The 21,613-nt window shown below is 46.1% G+C and overlaps 1 protein-coding gene across 1 annotated transcript in view; it reads left to right on the forward strand.

Annotated features, from left to right (window-relative positions):
* Window positions 1-17,219, forward strand: part of LOC149358247 (uncharacterized) — a 44,815-nt gene extending 27,596 nt beyond the window's left edge. The window contains exons 2-6 of the mRNA XM_089567532.1: window positions 1,258-1,326; window positions 4,079-4,418; window positions 5,674-6,021; window positions 10,336-10,583; window positions 16,992-17,219. Of these exons, the coding sequence (XP_089423658.1) occupies window positions 1,309-1,326; window positions 4,079-4,418; window positions 5,674-6,021; window positions 10,336-10,583; window positions 16,992-17,219 (1,182 nt within the window). The 5' untranslated portion in view covers window positions 1,258-1,308. The remainder of the gene's footprint in view (window positions 1-1,257; window positions 1,327-4,078; window positions 4,419-5,673; window positions 6,022-10,335; window positions 10,584-16,991) is intronic.
* Window positions 17,220-21,613: the final 4,394 nt, after the last annotated feature.

A 21,613-nucleotide genomic window follows, 5' to 3' on the forward strand; every position in this document is an offset into this window, starting at 1 on the left:
TTTAGTGGCGGGTTGTCAACGAAGGTGAGAACAACCAAGACAGCGGACGAGAAAACGACGAGCGGCGAGCAGTGTGTGTGCGGTTGCTCGACTGTGCGGATGCGCGAGCAAGATGGAGCGAGGTGTATGAAGCTGCGAGCGTGCATTTATCTTGTAAATAAGTTTTCGTTGTATATATAGTCATCTTTTGTTTTCAACGTACTCGTTCAACCATTTTTCCAGTCAATATATATGATGACTGTGCACTGAGAGCGTGTAATGAAGCACAGAAATGAATTTATCACCCGTGTAACTACGCAATTCGCCCAGAAAAATCCGAGGCGCCTACAGTTGCTGTTCAAGGAAGACTGACTGAGTGACTGTAGTTGCGTGTTTGTGAACATATTGCGCTGTGTGCTGGTCATCAATTCGGGTGAGTCGAGAACCCGTATGCAGTAAGACTGAGCACTTCGAGTATTAATAGTATCTTTTTGCATTTTTATTAATTTTAATTGTTTCTTTGTTGATAAACTCCAATGTATCTCTACAATCCGCGCTTTAATTTGCTGCTTGTAATTTTCTTTCATGTGTGTATTTTACTTATTTTTTATTTATATATAAATAAATAAATTTACTCCGCAAATAGTGCCTTTTCGCTACGAATATACCCCCCCCCCCCCCCCCCCTTCCGGCGCCAACAACCAATGGGGCCCCCCCCTGCAAAAAATTCTGCGGACGCCCTTGTTCATAACGCGTAAGTACATGCCGTATAATTATGTGACCACTGCTTCGATTGCTTCGTTTCTTGTTTTAAGTGACCTTTAGCTCTTTATTCCATGTTCTGTGGTCTGCATTTCATTTTTATTTGCTCCATTTTTCGGATGGATATATTCCAACTGACAGTATCAATAAAGTTCTAATTTAACTGTGTCGCTTTTGCTGGACATCATTTAAATAGCTTTAGTTGTTTAACTTAACACCTCCGTCATTTAGCCTGCCACTGTTGAAGGGTTGCTAGCGTACGTGTCCTGGCCAGCGAGTAACACTTTTTGACGAGCTAGTTGGTTAATGATCTTTGAAAAACAACTGCGCGTTTAACAGACGAAGATAGAGGGAGAATATACACGATATGCGCGTTGCGTGTCGTGTATGTTCTTCCTCTTTCTTCGTCTGTTAAGCGCGCAGTTGTTTTTCAAAGATCCTTGTCATCGAAAGCGTTGTTTATGAGGGAAATAGCAACCATTTTATCTTTTGGCGTCCTGTTCACTTCAATTACAGTGCCGCTACAGCTACAGCTGTCCCAAAGCAGGAGCTGGGAGAGTGCGCATCATGAGCTCAAAGAAAGCGGTGAGCGACTGACAAGTTAACTTTCTGTCTTGGTAAATCCTAAACTGTATATTAGCGTCCTTGCATGTAAAACCTGTACGGATATTATGTTGTCATTTATAACGCTTCAATAATGCTTCATGAGCCCGTATCTAAAAGATTAGCCCAACATACACAAAAATTTTGTTAATGTTAGTGCCTGCCAACGCCTCATTACACTTCAGTTTCATACTGACATGTTACAAAATTGTTGCAAACTGCCTTCCCTTTTTTTTCTTTTTACGAACACTCAGTGATCGCAGCTGTGTTAATCGTTTTCTCTGTATGGCCATTATTAACGTTTCCAATGGACGCAATTTTCGATGCAGTGTAGACAGCGCCACTGCCGCACATTGAAAAAAAAAAAATCGTTGAAATCAGATGTTGCTTTTTCGTTCACGGCGATGACTCACTAAGAAAGCCTTCATCGCAGCGATGAAAACATGATTCCACCAGCATGAGTTAGACAACCGGTGCCTTCTAATAGATACCGTTCTTAATCACTATTTTCGCAGCTCGCTGCCAGCAAAGCTTCCTAGAGGCGATTGTTTTTGGCGCAGTTGCGACTCCAGGTGCCGTATTATATGAGCTGTTCCCCGTTTCACCTCTATTTGGTCAATTCTAATTGGTCGCTCTGATATACCCGCGGCTTTCAATCGTCCGTGGCAGGCGACCCGATCATTGGGTGGCTGGCGAGCGGACCTCACCATTGGCTGGCACTGGCTGCCGTTGGTTGCCGTTGGTTGCCATTGGCTATCAGTGGCTGCCATTGGCTGTGGTACGCAACCAATCACCCAATGGCCGGGTCACTTCCTACAGATGCTAGAAAGCCGCAGGTATATCTGAGTGACCAATGACAGGGGACCAAATGCAGACGAAATAGACGATGCAAAATGAACAGCTTGCAGAATACTGGCCCATATATACGTATATAAGCAAATGGCTGAAGAACGAATCATAGTCACATTGGCGCCTTTAGTGGAACAAGTCTTGAATGCAGAAGTAGAAATCACACCACACCAGTACGTGCCTCAATTCAAAAAGTTGCCTTCAACCATACCGTCTTTCGAAGCTTGACGTGTTACTGATTATTACACAACGGTTTGTGTAAACCTTACGGTTCATAGTTTATATGCATGCCAGTGCAATAAGGTAAGACTGTGCAGTCGGCGTTCAAAATTACGTTATAGAATGGTGTGCTAAACAACCAAAAATTGCGTTTTGAATAATGTAATTTCATGCAACACTCATTAAAACTACGTGTCAATATAAGATAAACACAAGCAATAGAGCTAAAGCAAAATTCATAATAGTGTACTTAAATATCCTGAACAACACTTCATATAAATTGACCCGTGTAGTGGCTGCTTTTAGCAATTTGGCACAACTATTTAGATAATATGGGCCTTACGATTCGCGATCGACAAAATTAAGTTGCGTAGGCAAACTCCTCAGTTAGAGGTACATCGTCCCAACCGCAGTCGTGCGTGTTTCCATGTTTTTGTTGCGGAAGCAACACTACGTAGGTGTGAGCGATTTCGCGGACGCATGCGCGAGGAGCGAGTGTGCGACAGTTACTACGTAATTTCCTTTCCTCAAAAACAATTTTAATTTTCTTTATTGCGGCCCCTCTTTCTCTTTCTTCTTTCACTCCAACTTCCTCCCTTCCTCTACAAACGGATGACGGTTGTCCACCGAGATATGTGGGACAGTTACTGCGTAATTTCCTTTCCTCAAATGCAGTTTTCATTATCTTCAATGCGGCCCCTCTTTCTCTTTCTTCTTTAACTCCTACTTCCTCCCTAGGGATCCTGTACGGTGCGGTTCAGGAGTCCACCGAAATGACAGGAAATTACTGCCATTTATTTTCCTCAAAAAGCGTTGCGTTCAAAGGGCAAGGCATCGCGCCGAACGGGTGGTGGCGTTCCGTGGACTCCCTGGCAGCGCTACAACACGCTGTCAAGTTCCACTCCTAAAGGCGTAGCTTAAGCGTCATTAATTAGGAGTTAATTGGCATTTAGTCATTAATGAGTGATTAGCTATTAATTTATGATTTGCCAGTACTTAGTAATTAGCACCTAATTATGTGTGGCGTCATCCAGTGGTGACGTCACCAGTACCACAGAGGCAGTCAAAATGGTGCGGAAAACGCTTTCGCCTCTACGCACTTTAGACAGCGAAAGTGCCCCCTGAGATGCCGCCGCCGCTGCGATTGCCGCGCGCCGTTGCTTCCGCAATTCTACCCGGGATGGCCATTGGTCAAACCACAGCCATTTTTTTTGTGCTCAAATATTATGCAAATATTACGTCAACCAGGAGAAATGCATCGTACCGGACCACGTAGATTGAGCAATGGGCGAGATGAAAGCCTCAGCCAGTAAGTTACAAGAAGGGAGGCAGAAAGGGAGGAAAGCCACTGGCCAACGTTTGGGCAAGAGGACTTCTCTTTGTCCCGGCAATACGAGTACTCTTGTCCAAACGTTGGCAAACGAATGCAGGATTTCTCTTCCGTTCCTTGTTATTGTGAGCTCGCTAAGAACCCCACCTTCATTGACTTCGTATCTGCCATGCACGTAGTCATTACAAACTCGTCATTTCAGGCTTGCACTTAGTGATTGTGCAGGCGAGTACTGAGTGAGTGCGTGAAAAGTTATTCTACTCAATTATAAATTACTGGACGAAAAGCAGCCTGTCGGGCGCCTTTCTTTTCTTTCAATATTCGTCATTTGCACAGGGCATTGAAAGGAAGGATCACCCCGCCGATTCTCCCCACCAAGAAGATCGCGAGGAATCCCGTAAGGACGACCATAAGGACGATAAGAAGCAAGCAAGCAAGGATGACAATAAAGATGACCAAAAACCCGGCAAGAAGCAGTCCGAAAAGGATTCTCCCCAGGACGATCAGCAAGACACCCATCATGATGCCCAGTCCGCCACACCCAAAGGTGCTCCCAAGAACACCTCTGGCCCGACCACGCCCCGCGCGTCAACAGCCGATATACTGATGAAGCTTATTCGTCAGCGACAGTCAGAAGGTCTGCCCTTGACTCCCCACGGAGGGAGACATCCTCTAGGTGAGCAATATCATGAACGCGCATAAGAAGGCACTTTGTTGTCGGATGGCAGTTAGCATGCTAACTCCTCCCACAACCCTTAATAGTGCGTGGCCTGACAAAAATTCTTTAGTTTAATTCTTTGCATGCTGAATTATAAAGTGACTAATTGAGTGAAATTGACTGATTGTCTAATTGATTAATTGCTTGAAAGATAATTGGTTCGAAGCTCGAAGAAAATGAATAGGAGCCACATATTCGTCCTCTTTTCATGCAGCCCTCTTCTCACCTCACCTCTTCTCACCTGCCCCCTCCCTTCACCTGACTATCATGGTCCTTCCCCCCCTTTTTCCTTCCCTCTGCATTAAGGGCCTCATCACGGTAAAAACCGGCAATGTGATCTGTCATAAAACTCACTGATTGATCGAAACAGTTATGACATCGTCAGGTCATGGGACGTACCACCTGCCAACCATCTTCCTCTACTTCCGCCAGCTAGGCACAGCATTGAGAGCGCCAGCCAACGCCTTCTTATGCTATCACATAATCCCACGTAATCAGCGGTCAAGCGTCCCCTTGATTTCTTTTCTGGGTGGGGGTGAGGTCCTAGGAGTAAATAAATCGGGATAATATTTTAAATCCGAGATAGCGCGACGAAGTATAACACTCAAGTACTTAGCGAGGATTTAGAGACTTTCGCTCTAAAAAAACAAAAAAAAACAGCGTGGCTGTATTTCTTTGCTTTCCTTGGTTTCATGTACAATTGGCCTAATTCGTACGCATATGTTGGCAAAGCTAGCAGGCTCAGGCAATGCTGCTTTGAACCACGGACAAATATGTAACTAAAGCAAAACTACAGAGAATTTCATTACACTCGAATCGGAACGAAAGCACGGATTTGTGCTACGTAGAAGACGACGGTGAGCAGGCAGTGCCCCGGGGACGGAGCAGATGGAAGTTGATGAAGACGACTCTCTCCAATGCACAGCGCGATAGCGTGGTGCACTTAACACGAGGTGTGCTGATATATATATTTTCTGTACATAACCATGTAGAATAAATACCATGAAAGAAAAAAAAAAACAGCGATAGCCTAGTGGTCTCGCTGAGCGGCCCATACAGGAGATCTGTTCGACTCCCGGTCATGGGTATTGATTCAATGTTTTTTCTTTTTCATGGTTTGACCTCCAACTCAGCTGAAGGAAAAACTTACACAGTCTGCGATTAAAGCCCGAGGTCGTTAAACAGGCAAAAATTAGGTGATTATTTTTCGCAGCGCCATCGGAGCTCCTGGCGGCGTCAGCCCTGCATCGCCACGCACACTGGGACGACCCCGGCGGTGTGGAAGCAGATTCTGGCCCAGGTCACCACGCCAGGGTCAAGGGATCACCTTCTTTTCCCTACCCCACTATCGGAACATGCAGCTGCCACCCTGCCTGCAACTGCCGCAAACCATGCAAATGTGATCCTCCGCCGTGTCCATGCAAGGGGCCCATAGTGAACAGCTTCGGCGGTGTCGGTTCTGGAAGCGTCGTGTCCACTATGGTCCCCATGCCTGTTCCTTTTGCCATTCCCGGATACAACGAAGGGCGCTCCCCTGGTGCTGCAAGTTCCGGCAGCAGAGGTACGAAGGCGTAAAATTTAATGCACTGTTTTTTACTTTGTATTTCCTTGGACGAAACGCTTGGACGACTCAACCTACACTTAGGAGTACAGTTTGATAGCATTAAACATATCTTCCTCGCAAGCATTCCTTGTCTTCCGTATAGATTAAAACATCGCGGGGAGTCCACATATCACCACTAGCGCAGTGGTGCGGCAGTTGTGCGATGAACCACTACCCCGGCAGGTGGCTGTTGCAAATACGGCCAAAGTTTAGGCTTGAGAGATACAGGTTGCTCTTCGCGAGCTCCTGTACAGCTCATTTTTCTCGGATAGCTCATCACCAGGCTATCTCTCGACCACTGAGCTGATTGATGCACTTTGCCACAGTGGGGAGGTGGCAGTTGCTTTGAGCTTATTTAAATTGATTTTATTGCTACCTGCCATAGTGGTAACGTTGCCCGTAACCAGATAGGCCAACTGCTTTTTTGTGATAAGAACGAATCGACACCGGCTTTTCGTGAGAACGGGACCTCTATTGCTATCGCATTTGAAAGGCAATCAAGGACACCTGGTTTCTTCGTCCCATTAGTGTTTCATTTCATGAGTGAGATCAGGATACATGTTTCTTGCGGTATCCATCGCATTCCAAACATACACTATGGCTTTGTTGCATTCGCAACTTTGAAGCTTCTAAATCGCGAAGGCGCACTGAATTTAACATCAGCACCTATTTTAGTACACTGCCTGCAGCATCGCGCCCGTTTCCGCAGTATTGCGATGGTCCGTCTGGTTCACTGAGGGACCGCGTGAGGGCGCAAGCCTATTACCCCATCCCTAAAGTTTTATTTTTACCTATGACATTTATAGATACTATTAATACAGGTCGTTTTTCATAATTGATGAAAACAGTTCCCTCGATAGAAAATGCGCACAAGTTCTCAATATGGCTGGTAGAAACCTCAGTAAGTGAGCACTCTGGCGTCGTTGATGAGAGGTCGTGCTGCGCTATTACCCAATATTACCCAGACCGACCGCCGACGCTGCAGGCACTCTACTCCAGGAGGTACTGCTAACACTTCACGTCACCCTTCCTCTTTTCACCTCACACCTTGCCAAGATTTGTTGCTGCATTAGAAGAGAAGCTTTATACTTCACTCATTTTACTCACTTCCTATACAAGCTGAGCTCTTTCAGGCGACAAATTAGAGGCTGTGAAATTGATATTCAATGCTTAACTTCATCGGCGTCTCCCATGTGAATGATCTTCTGTTTTCGCAGTAGGCCTAGGTATGTTCTGTAGCCATATTACGGATAAACGCAATCCTGCTTCCTTATTTACTTCACCTTTTTCAGCCGAACCGGATTGATGCGCAAATAATATCTGCTTCTCTTTATGTTTCGGAACTGTGCTCGTTGCACTGAAAATTGGGAAAACATGATTAGACTATTGGCGATCTTCCTCATTAGTGCGGGTTTCCATTCAGCACAACTCGTGTCTTCCATCCGCTCTTGTACCGTAGAAAGAGTCATCTGAATCAGCTGCCTGGATCATGAGCTCAAGGTGGCCGTTAACTTGTAACGAGTGAAAATGTCGAGCAACTGTACAAGCTAACAGCAGTCTAATCCTGTAATTAGTTGTGAAAACTAATTACTAAAACTTATTACGCAGCTCATTCACAAAGCACTCGCTTTTGCTCGTTTTAAAATCAACAGGCTGGCGTGCATGGTCCTCATGCAGTTCCTAGCTAACTGTTGAAATGCTCAAGCTGTCCAATAATAGTTATCGACTGTCTGCACCCACTGCAAGCTGTGCGGTGGCATAGAATCATCATGTAAATAAAACGCGTCATACCGATCGTATACGAATACTGCAACGATGTCTTAGCGCTGTTGGTCTCGCACAAGTTGTTTGCAAATAGGATGAAATACGCAACTCTAAGCTTTGGAAAACGCATTTCGGTAAGCAGGATAAGTCCCTAATGCTTTTAAATTTGATTGGCTTAAGACCGCGATGACTCCGTTTGGTGTGGGCTCCATTTACTATATTTTTGCCTTTCATTTTCTTCTCGAAGAGTCATAAACACGCGATGAAATGAACAGACAGTAGCGCATTGGATATTTTGAGCACCTAAAGGAACCCCAATATCATTTCTTGTGCTGAATAGAATGACCTTTACTACAGCGTACCTAACAATCCGCATACAGTTTCGCCGCTTTTATATACCGGGTAGCTGAACAGCGGTGAGAACAGCCTCACATTTTTGTTATCCTGTATTACGGATTGAAAGTGTGCGGCGTTGATACTTATGTTTTTTTTTTATTTTTCTTTCCCTGTGATGTCCCGCAAATAAGGGTTGACAGTATTAATAAATAAACAGAATAATATCGTAAATAATTACGTCACATATGCGTACATGCAAGTATATCGGGTGTTTCAGGGAATTCCGCCACTTAATGTTTATAGATAGGGTTTTTGGGTCAAAGGGAAGATTTTTTTTCGGCGTAGTATTATCAGTGTAAGAAGACGCAAAAAAAAAAAGAACAGCTGAATCGGGGTGACTAGTAAGTTAATACCTAAACTCTGATCGTTGACTTTTCAACTATTACCAGTTAAGCACCTCCTTGCAGTTAGAGATTTGTAGCCGACGGTTAGTAATAGCAAAATCAGTTTTTAGCACTCCTAAAGTGCGATTACTCATGCCACTGTGGCTCTACTAATTAGTGCTATTTCTTGCGCCATTCGATGACCGCGTGCATTTAAGGAGCGCAAAGTGGCGTCAATAAAATCGCATCATTCCGTGACACATGTACCACACGACAATCTCTGCCCTACCGGTGCTACGGAGCTCCCCTCTCCTCGCCACTTCACTTGTCCAGCGAGGACGAAGCAGAGATTGTCGCGTGACAAGTGCGTCACGAAGTGACGCGTTTTGATCGACGTCTCGTTGCGCTCCTTAAAGGCGCGCGATCTTCTAGGGCGGCAGAAATCGCCCAAATTAGTTTAGCCGCAGCAGCGAGGTTAATAGCATTCTCAAAATTAAAAAAAAAACTAATATGGCTGTTAGTAACGGCCTAGTACAAACCTCTAAATGCAATCACGTGCCTATCGGTAATAGTTAGAAAGTTAACCATCATAGTATGGGTAATGACTTCACTATTTAGGAAGATTCACCTGTTTCTTGATGTCCGCCAACTCATGGTGTTACTGTGCTCCAAAAAGGTTCTCTTTCTTTATTACCTGAAAAGAAAAAAACCCTATTTTTAAATATTAACGCCAGGCTTCCCTAAAACACCTGGTATGCCATGGACAAAAGTTTACAGGGTGCGAATTTGTGGTTAAAAAAAAAAACATTATTTCCGTGCTGTCATGCAGATCAGCTGGTAAATGAGAAATTCACAAATACTTGGCCCAACCAATGAAACGAATACCAGCTTAAAAAGTGGTAATTCAACGAAGACAAATTTTTCCCGTGTATGTGCAACCCGCTAGCTTTTGTTAAAGAGATCACAGGCCAACTTAAAGCTGCCGGGATTGATTAATTACTAGATTATAATTAAAACCAGGCTACTTAAAATGAAAACAGAGCTGGCATATAAGCTAGAAAAGAGCAAAAATTGAGCGACAGCCATGCCCACAGTAGTACATTTCCATAACTAGGCTGCGGTGGCGTCGCGAAACATTTTGTTGAATATAGGAGGAAACTAAAAATAATGGTGCCTGAATCTTCGCTTGTGCATCAGATGGCAGACTTTTATTACGCAAGAAAAAACCAAAACGAAATGTAAACGTGCTCTACGAAACAATGGTAGAGAGAGGGTGTGGTTGATGGTCCTTTGCGATCACAAAAATGAACAAGGGAGGGGAAAACCTCAGGTTGCTTGAGCCAACGTTTCGACAAGGGGACTTGTCTTCGTCTGGGCCATTCGTCTGGCCCAGACGAAGACAAGTCCCCTTGTCGAAACGTTGGCTCAAGCAACCTGAGGTTTTCCCCTCCCTTGTCCATTTTTGTGATCTACGAAACAAAGTAACCCACACCCCTCGACATCATCACTAACGCCATGAAGGTACATAAGTGTCGAAAAAAGCATTTTTTCTTCAAATACAGATTTCAAAGCAAATAAAGAGCCTTTTAGTGATGAACCAACGCGAAAAATCAACAGAAAGGCAAAAGATTCAGCTATAGATTTTTGTTTAAACAAAAACAACAACCCTTGAGTTCGCCTTTAGAAGTTGTACACAAGAAAGCACGACGAGGAAGTGCATTCCTATAACAATCAGTGCACCCGCAAAAAAAGGAGGCAAAAAATCGTGCACCTGAACTCCTCTGCGCAGGAACCAACGAGCCTATCGTCATCAACCCTTATCCGCCAACCACGAGCTCAGCGCCCACTGCGGCAACACCGGCCACTGAACCCCCACCTGGACCACATGGCCGACCACCAACCAGCGTGCATGACATCATTTCTCTTATGAAGACGCAAATGCTGAACCGCATCCGGGACGACCTGCTCAGGCAGTGGGGAGTGGAGGTTCCCACTTCTGCGACGAATGCTCGGGATTCTGCGGCGGCGACACCCGCCGTGAGTCTGAGGAAAACAGCCGCTTTAACTGCTCGCCTATATTGAACGAAGTCGCCACTCGGACGTTCATTTTGGGACAAAATAAACCCCTTCATGTGCCCTTCACTACGGCTTCACTCTCGGGCCATGGGCAGCGTATTCATGTCTCCGCACCATACCATACCATACCATACCATACCATACCATACCATACCATACCATACCATACCATACCATGCCATGCCATGCCATGCCATGCCATGCCAAGCCATGCCAAGCCATGCCAAGCCATGCCATGCCATGCCAAGCCATGCCAAGCCATGCCAAGCCATGCCATGCCATGCCATACCATACCATACCATACCATACCATACCATACCATACCATACCATGCCATGCCATGCCAAGCCATGCCATGCCATGCCATGCCATGCGAAGCCATGCCAAGCCATGCCAAGCCATGCCAAGCCATGCCATGCCATGCCATGCCATGCCAAGCCATGCCAAGCCATGTCATGCCAAGCCATGCCAAGTCATGCCAAGCCATGCCATGCCATGCCATACCATGCCATACCATACCATACCATACCATACCATACCATACCATACCATACCATACCATACCATACCATACCACACCACACCATACCATACCATACCATACCATACCATACCATGCCATGCCATGCCATGCCATACCAAGCCATGCCAAGCCAAGCCATGTCATGCCAAGCCATGCGTAGCCATGCCAAGCCATGCCATGCCATGCCATGCCTAGCCATGCCATGCCATGCCATGCCATACCATACCATGCCATGCCATGCCATGCCAAGCCATGCCATGCCAAGCCATGCCAAGCCATGCCATGCCATGCCAAGCCATGCCATGCCAAGCCATGCCAAGCCATGCCATGCCATGCCATGCCATGCCAAGCCATGCCAAGCCATGCCATGCCATGCCATGCCATACCATGCCATACCATACCATAACATACCATACCATACCTAAATCTCAACACAAAATTTAAACTGCGATACGACAGGCTGCTCGTGGGAAACAAGATTTACGTGTTTGACCATGATTCCGACAAAGTTATTGAACTAACAAATAGCAACCAGTCACAACAAAGCGCAAAACCAGCCATCATGACCCATATCCTCTATCATTTTTGTTAGCCAATATTCGAAGTGTCATCCCTAAACGAGATCGCTTATGCAGCCTAATTTCTTCGTCTTCTTCCAATATCGTTTTACTAACAGAAACGTGGCTTAGTTCAAACATTCGTGACTCTGAGATTCTGCCTTCACTATCAGGTTTTGACGTTTTTCGCAAAGACAGAGATGACAGCATGCGCGGTGGTGGTGTCCTTATAGCCACGAAATCGGAACTGCGTTGTTCCCGCTTAGCTATCTCATCCCCGCTTGAAATAATTTGGCTCATTTGCACTGAAATTTTTCCAAACGTCATCGTTGGTGTCTGCTACCGCCCGCCCAGTTATGATAGTTCCTTTGTATCTCTCTTCCATGACGCGCTGAGCACCATCACCACCACACACCAAAACACTCCTATCATGCTCTTTGGCGATTTCAACTTTCCGTCAATAAACTGGTCTGATACAGCGTCCATGCTAACCAAATGTACACTACCAAGCGAATTCCTAAACACGTGCCTTACGTTCGGTTTAACACAGTTAGTTACCACTCCTACGCGTGTAACAGATCACTCCGCCAACATTTTGGACCTTGTTTTAACGACTCATCCAGAGAATTTTTCCTCCATAACTTGTATGCATGGCCTGAGTGATCATTTGGCAGTTCACACTACCTTCTCTTGCAGCATGAATAATCACAAAAGAATTAAAAAGACAATTACACTTTATGATAAAGGCAATTACGTAAGCATAAATCGCGACTTAACAACCTTCTTAGATAAGTTTACACCTGGGTTTTCTTCTCGCTCCGTAGAATCAAACTGGATACTTTTCAAATCGGAATTTCAGCGTCTCTTAAAGCTATATATACCAACCATAGAAATAACCGAGCGGGCTGGTTCCCCATGGTTTAACGTATCGTTAAAACGACTAAATAACAAGAAAAAACGCTTATTTCGAAAGGCTAAGCTCACTAACTCTCCCCTAGCATGGACGAAGTATTACAGCGCCGAAAAACACTACAACACGCAAACAGCGCAAGCAAAACGTACCTTCTTCTCCAACACTTTACCATCAATGCTACAAAATAACCCCAAGCGATTTTGGAAAACCATTATGCCTCATGAACCTTCTGTCATTACGCTCTGTGATAATTCCGGATTTCCGATTAATGATTCTCATGTGGCGAGTGTCCTTAACTCTGCGTTTTCTTCTGTGTTCACCAATGAACCTGCCGATAACCTTCCCGATATCCCATTTTTGGATCATCCAGTCATGGAAAACATATCATTTGAACCTCAAGGCATTGCAAAAATTATTGACTCTCTAACCAATACTTCGTCCTCAGGTATCGACGCCATAAATTCAAAAGTTCTGAAGAATACTAAAGATATTAGCAGTGTGATCTTGTCGCTCATTTTTCAGCAATCGCTATCATCAGGATCTTTACCACGTGACTGGCGTATCGGCAAAATCATTCCAGTGTTCAAAAAAGGTAACCGTTCATCCCCGTTAAATTATCGCCCGATTTCACTCACCTGCGTTTGCTGCAAAATCATGGAGCATATTTTGTACTCGCATGTTGCTGCCTTTTTAACTTCTGTAAATTTCTTCCATCCTAATCAACATGGATTCCTTAAAGGCCGCTCATGTGAGACACAGCTTGCCCTTTTCCTACACAATTTACACTCGTACTTAGACCGTAATATTCATTGTGACGCTGTGTTCCTTGATTTCGAAAAGGCGTTCGATAAAGTTTCTCATGGTCGCTTAATACACAAACTCTCCCGTCTGAATCTGCACCCCTTCATCGTTAATTGGATTCGTGCCTTTTTAACTGACCGTCATCAGTTCGTCTATGCTAATAGTCACTCATCATCTCTTTCACCTGTGAAGTCTGGCGTCCCACAGGGAAGTGTACTAGGTCCCCTTCTTTTCCTAATATATATTAATGATCTTCCACTTAGTCTTTCTTCCAACGTCCGACTGTTTGCTGATGATTGTGTCATATATCGCCCCATAACAAATTCTTCAGATATCGTCGCTCTTCAAGAAGACCTTTCACAAGTGCAACATTGGTGTAACACGTGGCTCATGTCTCTTAATATCTCAAAGACCTCACTGATTTCTTTTCACCGTCGCCCCAACTTCATCGCGCCAGTGTACACTATTAATAACTGCCCAATTTCTTCGGTCAATCATTACAAATACTTAGGCGTCCATATCTCTCGTGATCTAACTTGGACTCTCCATATCACCAACATAACTAACTCCGCAAACAGTGTCCTTGGGTATCTTCGGCGCAACCTTGCTCTAGCACCAAGTTCTCTCAAATCGCTCGCTTACAAGACTTTCGTCAGACCTAAACTTGAATATGCTAACTCTGTCTGGGATCCCTATCAGACTAACCTAATTAATACCATTGAGTCTGTTCAGAATCGCGCCGCGAGGTTCATCTCATCTGACTATTCCTATCATACCAGCATCTCAGGTCTAAAATCACGATTGCAATTGCCTACACTAGTCACCCGTCGGAACACATCACGTCTCTGCTTATTTCACAAATTCTTCCACAACTTTACAGAAGCCAAGCAATAAATTCCACGTGTCCATCGCATTTCCCGCCATAACCACCCGAACGCTGTTTACCCTGAACGTGCCCATACCACCACATTCCAGCAATCATTTTTCTTAAAGACTGCCCGTGACTGGAATAACCTCCCTGCTGAAGTGGCCACCATCATGATTCACCGACTTTTCAAGAACACCATCGAGGAAGCCCATTCATCAATGTAATTTTTGTCCATTTTCTTGTTAATATATAATATTTTTTTTTGCCGTGTTATCCCCACCCCTCATGTAATGTCCCGAAAGGGACCTTTGAGGAATAATAAATAAATAAATAAATAAATAACATACCATACCATACCATAACATACCATACCATACCATACCATGCCATAACATACCATCACATATCATACCATACCATACCATAACATAACATAACATACCATACCATACCATACCATACCATACCATACCATACCATACCATACCATACCATACCATACCATACCATAACATACCATAACATACCATAACATAACATAACATACCATAACATACCATAACATACCATAACATAACATAACTTAACATAACATAACATAACATAACATAACATAACATAACATAACATAACATGCCATGCCATGCCATGCCATGCCATACCATACCATACCATACCATACCATACCGTACCGTACCGTACCATAGCATGCCATACCGCACCATACCACTTCATACCACACCTTGACATACCATACTATCATACCATAACTTATCTTGTTATAGCATATGCCGTATTACTAACGTATTTCACGTGGAGATACTGTTGTTTTCTGCAGGCTGCGGCAACGAAAGTCGATACAAGTCTTTTCGGTACGCGAAGACCATCGTACACTTTATGAACACTGCAATAAGGCGGCACTTCGGAGAGCAATACTGCCAGGGTAGCTTAACGGAATCTAGTCAAGGTGTTGTTTAGGTATTACACCACGTATTACTGAATATGCAGAAACCATTGATTCCCCGCGGCTGGCCTTTTCTGGTTAGTTTCTTCTAACTCTTCTTAATTTTTACAGCAGGAAAAACAAAATTCTGGAGGGGATACCTAAGCTCCGCCTTAAGGGTATGACGCGATAGCTTAATGGGTTAATGCCCACATAAGCAGAATAGGTCATTCTCTCTTTAACATTCATAGATCCCTGGGAGTCTGCATACCGCTCCTATAGCTGACGCAGTGGTGCAGCGGTTAAGCAATGCGCCACTGCCCTGCGAAGGAAGGCAGGCGCTGCAATTTGTGGGGATTGTGCGACCGAGGTTTCTCTTGCCGGACAACATGTAGCTATTCATTTAATTGCCACGGTACGCAGCTTGCTCGCAATCCGATGGGGAGGTTGTGATGAAGCCACAAGGTGAAGCCACCTAGGTGGCCCACCTGCCTCCTAGGTTGCTTCTCTCGAGATTTTTAGCGGACGTTTCGCTCACGTTGAAAGACACCGACGACGACACCGGATTTCCTGCAGCACGAGCTGCTTAACTCTCTCGCGCTGAAATTATAGCTGTACTGTGCCGCTAGGACATCATGACAGTCGCGGTATTGTTCACGGCGTTGTCACCACTACGCGCTGAGCATAGAACATTCTGAGATAAAAGGCGTAAAAGATCAGAGTTCTCAAACACCGTGGAAACGGCAGCGCAGGATTATGACTCCTCGAGAGTTCTGTGGTCCCTTCTTGCCTTGGAAACAGAGGGATAAGCCCAAGCGTCACCAGCGATAAACAAAGCACGAAAGTAAAAGGTCAGGGGAAAAAAAGCAAACAATGGTTTGGTTTATTGGGGTTTAACGTCCCGAAGGGACTCAGGCTGTGAGGGACGCCGTAGTGAAGGGCTTCGGAAATTTCGGCCGCCTGGGGTTCTTTAAGAGGATTCTGGTGTGGGCTAGTTGGTTCATGCTTTAATAAACAGATTCACACAGCGCTACGGAACGAGGGCAAGAAGGAACACGAAAACACAGGACGGGCGCTGACTACCAAGAGTTGGTAGTCAGCGCCCGTCCTGTGTTTTCGTGTTCCTTCTTGCCCTCGTTCCGTTGTGCTGCGTGAATTTGTTTCTTAATGGAGTTCTTTAGCGTGCACGGACATCGTACAGTACACGGGCCACCGCTATCGTGATCGAACCCGGCCGCGGCGGCCAAATTTCGATGGAGGCGAAATTGTAGAGGCCCGTGCTTAGCCTCAGCATCCATTCCGAAACTTTATATGACAAAAGAAGACTTTTGTGCTTATAACTTTCCTGCCTGTTTAGTTTGCGACGCTTTCACCACCGAACTAATTCCTTCCTTTCATTCAATGTTCTCCAAGATTAGCCTAGTAATCAAAATAATAAAAAGATAAAGGAAAATAAAGGAAATATTTAATAATAAAGGACCCTCGCACGAGGGTTGACAGTATTGTTAAATAAATAAATAAATAAATAAATAAATAAATAAATAAATAAATAAATAAATAAATAAATAAATAAATAAATTTTCCCTATGGTCCTTGGTTATGGTGAGTGTTCGCTTCTTTCATATGCTGGATCCCAGCGTCATTCGTATCAGATCTTTCTGTTACGACGCTGCTGTTCCTGGTTACCTCTAGGTAAAGGTGTTGCAGCACAATACTAGAGTCTTATTCTGCGAGAATAACTACAGATACCACATTCTATTTCAGACGCCTGGAGCAAGGAGCCCATCACCAGCTGTCCTCTTCGAACCAGATCCAGGGCCTTCGCGTATCGCACAGGAAACTGCAGCCACCCGCCAGTTACCGATACCGTTGCGTAACTACGGCACAGAGCGAGACGACGATGAGGAGACTCCGCCTAGATTAACTGCCATCCAGCGCAGGCCCAGCGTAGCGCCGCGTATCCTGAAGGGGTTGGGGAAGCGCAATCCCTAAGTGGGAATACGGAAGTGACGCTCCCGTTTTGGCATAACCCCGGTGCCTCAGACACCTCATCTGATAAAGTATGCGGAGTGACTGAGCTGCAAGTTAAGCATCAAGTTATGCACTGTGATTCAATTAGGCACTCGGTGGTAATAAGAACGTCATAAAACAGTTTGTGCTGAATGAAAAGTTGCTTGAATTTTTGGCATCATTATGCAGTTTTAATTTGATTAAGTTTCAAAAAATAAACGGTGCGTAAACAGATTCCAATAGGGTGCGTAATGACAGGGCAAATGATTTTTATCCCTGTCTAGCTCCCTTCGGGAGAGCTCGCTGCTGTTTAAATTATGTGGTTTATTGCTAAACCCAGTATAATCGCGTAAGACGTCCATGCGATCTCGGCCTTAGATGCATTAGTAGTAGGATGGTGTCTTATATTGCGGCCCAGCGCACCACAAATCGTGATTGCAACTTATATGACTGTGCGGTTGAGTGATCTTTGATGGTTTAATTGGTTCACTGAGGAATATTAGTAAAATGACCACATTTATATCCCCAAGTATTGGGTCTACTACGCCAAAAGTTTGGAGGAAAGAAGAGTGTTTCGGTCGGTTAACGCAAACATGTCGAGTTAACTTGGCAGACGTTTGGAGTGCAGTGCTAACACGTACGTGAGAAATTGTAACCTGCTCACAAGATTCCCAATTCATGCCACGCATTTCGGAATTCTTCTGCCTCTCCAACTCTAGGTAGGTATAAAACGAACTTTGGAGTTAAAGGAGAGTGCCTTATAGTCTGCGATGAATGTTTTCACAAATTCATTCTTCCTGAGTATGAGTGCATGTGCATGTATAGCGCGACAACTAGGAAAAATGGGAATCTTCCGTACGAACCTCGAAAACGGTTTGAACGCGACGCGTACATAAATCTTTGCAGGAAGCAGACAAGTCAATAATTTATACGTATTTTTAGTTTAGCTGTTCTCACAGTTGAAGCTAAGCTTTCGTTTAACCTGGCGTAAACGTGTACAAAAGCCCTTGCATGGACAAAAATCTACCACCCGCTATTTCCATCTATTGGCGGGTCGTCTACCTCAGCACGATGCTTTATGCTAGGTATCGGTTGCATGACATATACGATATATATCAGGCCTTATCGCCAATCAGAATCAAGCAGGGCTATGCTTGGGTCCAGTTTACAGTTCTCGGGGCCTGGCTTTTGAACGAAACGTATGCTGGAAAACAATATTCCTACAAGTAACTGACCTAGTTGTGAATATTTCGTTAAAAATTTTTGCGAAAGCGGCCATCAGTGGACAGAGCCTCCACGCGTTAAAAAAAAAAGTCATTTAGATACTGTCGTGTCCGGTCGCTGTGTTGAATGCAGCGAAGACGCACACGGTACTTTTAGACTTCGCTTATTTAAAGCTGAAGAGGGTGCGACCAGCGTCGACCGAGGCAGGAGCCGAACTGGCCGCCCGAAGAAAGGAGGGAGCTGAGAAGCGTCCACGGGAGGGAGTGGCTTCCCAGAACAGGAGGAGGGTGCGGGGGCGCACCGTGGGGGGGCATCTGGTGACAGCGTGCGACGAGGGGCAAGTGTCGTTAGGAGGAGGATTGAGTGGTCGTTAGGAGGAGGATGCGAGTGGTCGTTAGGAGGAGGACGCGGGGGCGCACACACACAAAAGCAATAAGGGGACACAACACTTCCTTCCCCCTTAGAAAGTTGCCTGGTATCGTGCAGGGGGTCGGCGCTCACGCGTGGAGGCGCGCTGGCTTTGTGCGCTCGGGGGAGAAACACTTGTAGGCTGGCTGTTGTTCGCTGTGTCTCCTAGGTCTGTCCTGGGCGAAGTCTCTTCTTCCGGGAAGGGGTGCCAGGCTATGTGGGAAAATGGTGCACGTGTTCTCTCCGCTGGCGGACAGCTCTCAGACGGCGTCGTAAATCTACGCAGCTGGTTGAGATGTCGGCGTGCTACTGTGCCATGTATGTTGACGAGCCAAGAGCGCAGGCCTATGCGTCTGACAATTGTAGCTTCCTCCCAGCGTGGCTTTTTCAGAAACTGTCGGGCGAGGACGCGCTGCCCCTCATTAAGCGTGCCGCAGCGCGGAATTGCTTTTTCTTCCCGGAACGTCTCTGCCTTTGGCTCGGGGAGGATGGCTGTGAGCTGGGTTCGCATTTCACGCTCGAACATCATTTTCGAGGGGGTCTCGCCTGTTGTGCTCTGAACCGTCGTGTGCTGCTTGAAGAGAAAACGCGCAAGGCGGCGCTGCAGCGAGCCTGTCTGATCTCTTTCAAGGGCGCGTTTTAGCTCGGCTACGTAGCGCTCGGCTTGTCCGTTTGTCGCTGGGTGGTAGGGGGCCGATGTAACTGATGAGATCCCGTTGTCGCGATAAAACTTGAGGATCTCCGCAGACACAAACGGTGTTCCGTTGTCCGACACTACCTTGCGCGGCAGGCCGAACGTTGCAAATAGTGATCGGAGGTTGTCAATGACTGCTGCCGAAGTCGTCTGTCCCATTTGCCTTATCTCAAGCCACTTTGTGTAGGCATCTACGACCACAAGGAAAGTGCAGCCCTCAATTGGTCCTGCAAAATCAATGTGCAGTGTGTGCCATGGTGTGTCTGGCTTTTCCCATTCTAGGACAGGAGCTTTCGGCGGGGCGCTCCGGCTGCTCTGGCAAAGCTTGCATTCTCGCACCACTGTTTCGATGTCGTTGTCAATGCCAGGCCACCACATGTAGCTTCTGGCACACTTTTTCATTGCAACGATGCCCCGATGTCCGGCGTGGTTGAGAGACATAGCTTGTGCGCGTAGTTCTCTCGGCATCACAACTCGGGACCCAAATATGATGCAGCCGCGATGGGTGCTCAACTCTGTAGCTCGCCTGCGGTAAGCGTCGAAGTTGTCCCCTTTGAGTTTATGCACGTTGCCTTGTTGAACAGCTGTGTAAACTAGCCGGAGAGCTGCGCACTTCTGCGTAGATGCTGCAACTGTGCCTGCTGTAAGCGGAGGTTCTGGCAGTGCTTCGAACATCAGAACGTCTCCTGGTGGAAATGGTTCGTCAACAGTTGCGTCTAGTGGCAGACGGCTTAGCGCATCGGCGTTTTGATGTTTACTCCCATTGCGGTAGACCAGAGCGTAGTCGTACGCTGAGAGTTTGATGCACCAACGTGTCATTCGCGGAGACAAAGTTGGTGGCATAGGCCTTTGTGGTCCCAGAATGCCCAATAGCGGTCGGTGATCGGTTATAAAGGTCACCTTCCGGCCGGCAATGTACTGGTGAAAATGTGTCGCCGCGTAGACGATGGCTAGCCCTTCTTTGTCAAGTTGCGCGTAGTTGCGTTCTGCTTGCGACAACGTACGTGAGGCGAAGGCGATGGGAGCTTCCCTTCCTTGCTCGTCAGTTTGCGATAGAACCGCGCCGACTCCGTACGGTGATGCGTCGCAAGCCAAAAGCAGAGGCTTCCTTTCGTCGTAGTGGCGGAGGACTGTACATCTTCGAATCAGGTCTTTCAGGGCATCGAATGACTGCTGATGGCGTGGCGACCATGTCCATGTCACATCTTTCCGAAGGAGTTGGTATAAGTCGTTGGCCACGGTAGCTCTTTGTTCCAAGAACCGGTCGTAGAACGTCAAGAGTCCGAGAAAAGCCTGTAGCTCCTGCTTGTTTGTTGGAGCTCGTGCTTCTGTGATCGCTCGCACTTTGTCCTCGGTAGGGTGAATGCCTTCTGCATCAATTCGGTGTCCCAGAAATTGCACCTCTGGCACCGCAAAACAGCACTTCGATTTGCTTATGCACAAATTAGCGTTTGCTAGCCTTTCGAGAACGAGCTCTAGGCGCACTGCATGCTCTTCAGTGGAAGTGCCACTGATGATGACATCGTCAAGGTAGACACAAACTCCTGGGATGCCCTGAAGCACTGTCTCCATGAATTTTTGAAATATGGCCGGGGCTGCAGCTACGCCAAAAGGCAGTCGCTTGACTTTGTACAAGCCTTTCAGTGTGTTAATTGCCAATAATTCAGCAGTTGACTCGCTCACCTTCAGCTGCTGATACGCCTGGGTGAGGTCCAATGTGCTGAAGACTCTTGCGCCACGTAGTACACTGAATACTTCTTCAGGTGTCGGTAGCGGGTAAGAGGACGCTTTAGTCGCAAGATTGACGGTGCTCCGGTAGTCTCCGCAGAGGCGTATGGTTCCGTTCTTCTTGCGAACTACGACAAGTGGTGTGGCCCATTCTGAATGCTGCGTCGGCTCGATGACACCTTGCTGCTCCAGTTTGTCCAACTCTTTTTCAACTGAATCTCGGAGAGCAAACGGCACCGGCCTGGCCTTCAGAAATTTGGGTTGCGCGTTGTCCAACAACTCCAGTGTGACCGGGGGCCCTTCGTTTCCTGGAATCTCTTCC

This window comes from Amblyomma mixtum, chromosome 2 (genome assembly GCF_055824585.1).
Source record: "Amblyomma mixtum isolate Tamu chromosome 2, ASM5582458v1, whole genome shotgun sequence".
Classification (NCBI taxonomy): domain Eukaryota; kingdom Metazoa; phylum Arthropoda; class Arachnida; order Ixodida; family Ixodidae; genus Amblyomma; species Amblyomma mixtum.